Here is a 2,423-nt window from a genome sequence, read left to right as displayed (position 1 = left end):
GTAACAAATCAAATCAAATCAAATCAAAGCCCTGTTGTTGTTTCACACCGGTTGGTCACAGTGGCGGGAGGAGTCTAGCTGGCCTAGACGAATGTAACAGAGCAAAGAAAAAAAAAAGGGTTTTGCGACGCGCACTCTCTCAAAACCGCTCTGTTTGTATTTCTGCAGCGTGATTTCGGTTTGATTCACAGTATGTTGGGTACCTTCCACACTGGGGGGCTAGTCTGAAGTTAGCCCGTGTTGTTGGTCACACTGGTTGGTCTCAGTGGCGGGAGGAGTCTAGCCGGCCTAGAAGAATGTAACAATGCAAAGCAAAGCAAAGCAAAGCGCATTTTTATGAAACCGATTGGTCACAGTGACAAGAGGAGTCTAGCTGGCCTAGACAATTGAGGTCAATGGGGTCGGGGATTTGAAACATTTTTTGGCGCGGACAGTCTGACAAACTGGAACGCAGTGCTGAGCGAGGCGCCTGTCCTTGCGCTCCAGAGGCTATTGCACTCTGTCATACCTGCACCCCTGAGCATTGATTGCCGTGCAGGTGCACAGCCATTGCAGCAGCAGCAGCAGCAGCACCAGCAGCACCAGCAGCACCAGCAGCAGCACCAGCAGCAGCACCAGCAGCAGCACCAGCAGCAGCACCAGCAGCAGCACCAGCAGCAGCACCAGCAGCAGCACCAGCAGCAGCAGCAGCAGCTGTGCTGCTGCCGGCTGCCGTAGGTAGGACTCTTCCAAACTGCGGCCACTCCGTGGGCGAGGCTATCGGGCGCAATGGGCGCCTGTGCACAATGGGCTCCGGGTGGGCTGGCAGTCCAGACAGATGCATATGGTTACAACTCAACACCACCGTACCACAGCCCTTCTGCTACCCAAGAATGGTAGGCCTGGTGCTGAGGGGCTAAGCGCGATGCGTGCGTGCTCAGATGTAGGTCAGATGAGACAAGCAGTGTATTTGAGTGTCCCGCCTTGCATAAATCTGAGCTTGCCTAGATCATGCAGCGCGGCCCTTACACCGCCGGCTGGGCCTCCGAATGTGTAAAGAGCAAAGCGGCGCAGGAGCCGGCAGTGAGGTCCGCTGGGGCGAGCGAGTCCCAGGGTTGACCTCGCCTTGACACCAGAAACAGCATGCAAGGCAGATAGCAAGCTTCCTTTTGTTGTTGAGTTTTGCGTTTCAAGCACGCCGCCGCGGCCGCCGCCAGGCCCAGAGCGCACAGCGCAGTGCAGCAGCAGCCACTCGGGCGCGGCCCCGCCGCCGCCGCCGCCGCCGCCGACGCCGCCTAGGGCTGCAAAGTAGTCCTGCAGCGCCCGCACCCCCCCCCCTCCGGCGCCTGGCCGTCGCTCTCAAACACCAGCCGTGCTCGCTTGAGCGGAGGGCCTCCCACGCCCGCGCCCGTCCCACGCGCGAGGCCAACGAAGGCCAGCAATTTCACGTGTTGAGCGAGCACCAGCGTGCCTGTCCCCACAAGCAAGGCGGCTTCTCACCGCTCGGCCTGCCCAAAAACAACACGCGCGTTGCTGCTATCCATCCCAAAGCCCAGGCACGCAGGCGGCGTCGCCGGAGCCGCCGCCGCTGGCCCGGTCGAGGAGTGGCGCCGGCTCACTGAGGCACACCTCGCATAGTCGCCCGAGCCGGCGTCCCTCGCGAGCCGTGTCGCAGCGGCCCCTTCCGGCAGCGGCGCGGGAACGCGAGCGTCCAAGCGGCACAGCACGACCTCTCGCAGGCCGCCCCGCACGCCGACGCCGCGCGGCCAGCCCGCCGCCCCAGCCGCTGCGGGCGCGCTCTCGGTCGCGGCGGCGATAGCCGCCTCCAGCGCTGACGCCGGCACCAGCACGGCGTCTCCAGCCCCCGCGCCGCCGCCGGCATTGACAGACGGCTGGCTGAGCATCGCGCCGCCGCCGGCCGCCGCTGGCCCCCGCGTCCCCCCATGGCCAGCCCTCGCCGCCATCGTCCGGCGCTGGCGACTAAACCGCCGTCGTGTTTGGCGACAATTCGCCCGCCCGGAGGTGAGGCTGCGGCACTTGACTCAAAGTTCTCTCATCTTTGCCACCGAGTGCCCGGATCATTGCACGCTGTACCTCTCTCAGTGTTTTCCCCGCCCGTGCCAGCCTTGTCAGCCTTCGCCCCTTGCGTTGCGCCGCCGCCATAATTGCCACCGCGGTGACCGCTCTCGCCCCTGCCGCCGCTGCCAGCGGCGGTCGCACGCACCCTCATGAGGGTGGATCTGAGCCCAAGCATCCGCTGCCATGCGCGCCGGCTTAACCAGGCCCTAGCTCCAGCTGCACGCCACGCACCCTCATCCTGGCCCCTTGAAGGACTGCAGCACATACTGCAGACAGAGACGGATGCAGAGGGCACAAGTTGGGATTAGGATTAGGATTGTTACAAGATCCCGCGGTCGCCCGCTCCTTCAGCCATCCAGGCTCAT

The 2,423-nt window shown here is 63.6% G+C and overlaps 1 protein-coding gene across 1 annotated transcript; it reads right to left on the bottom strand.

Moving 5' to 3' along the window:
* Positions 1 to 1,475: 1,475 nt before the first annotated feature.
* On the bottom strand, positions 1,476 to 1,943 carry MNEG_16288 (hypothetical protein; the record flags this gene model as incomplete). Its single annotated transcript, XM_014035242.1, has 1 exon — positions 1,476 to 1,943. One exon carries the CDS (start codon positions 1,941 to 1,943, stop codon positions 1,476 to 1,478), a length of 468 nt encoding a protein of 155 aa, XP_013890696.1.
* Positions 1,944 to 2,423: the final 480 nt, after the last annotated feature.

This window comes from Monoraphidium neglectum (assembly GCF_000611645.1).
Source record: "Monoraphidium neglectum strain SAG 48.87 unplaced genomic scaffold scaffold06204, whole genome shotgun sequence".
Classification (NCBI taxonomy): domain Eukaryota; kingdom Viridiplantae; phylum Chlorophyta; class Chlorophyceae; order Sphaeropleales; family Selenastraceae; genus Monoraphidium; species Monoraphidium neglectum.
The sequence above is the reverse complement of the archived record's forward strand: the minus strand, read 5'-3'. Positions and strand labels throughout refer to the sequence as shown.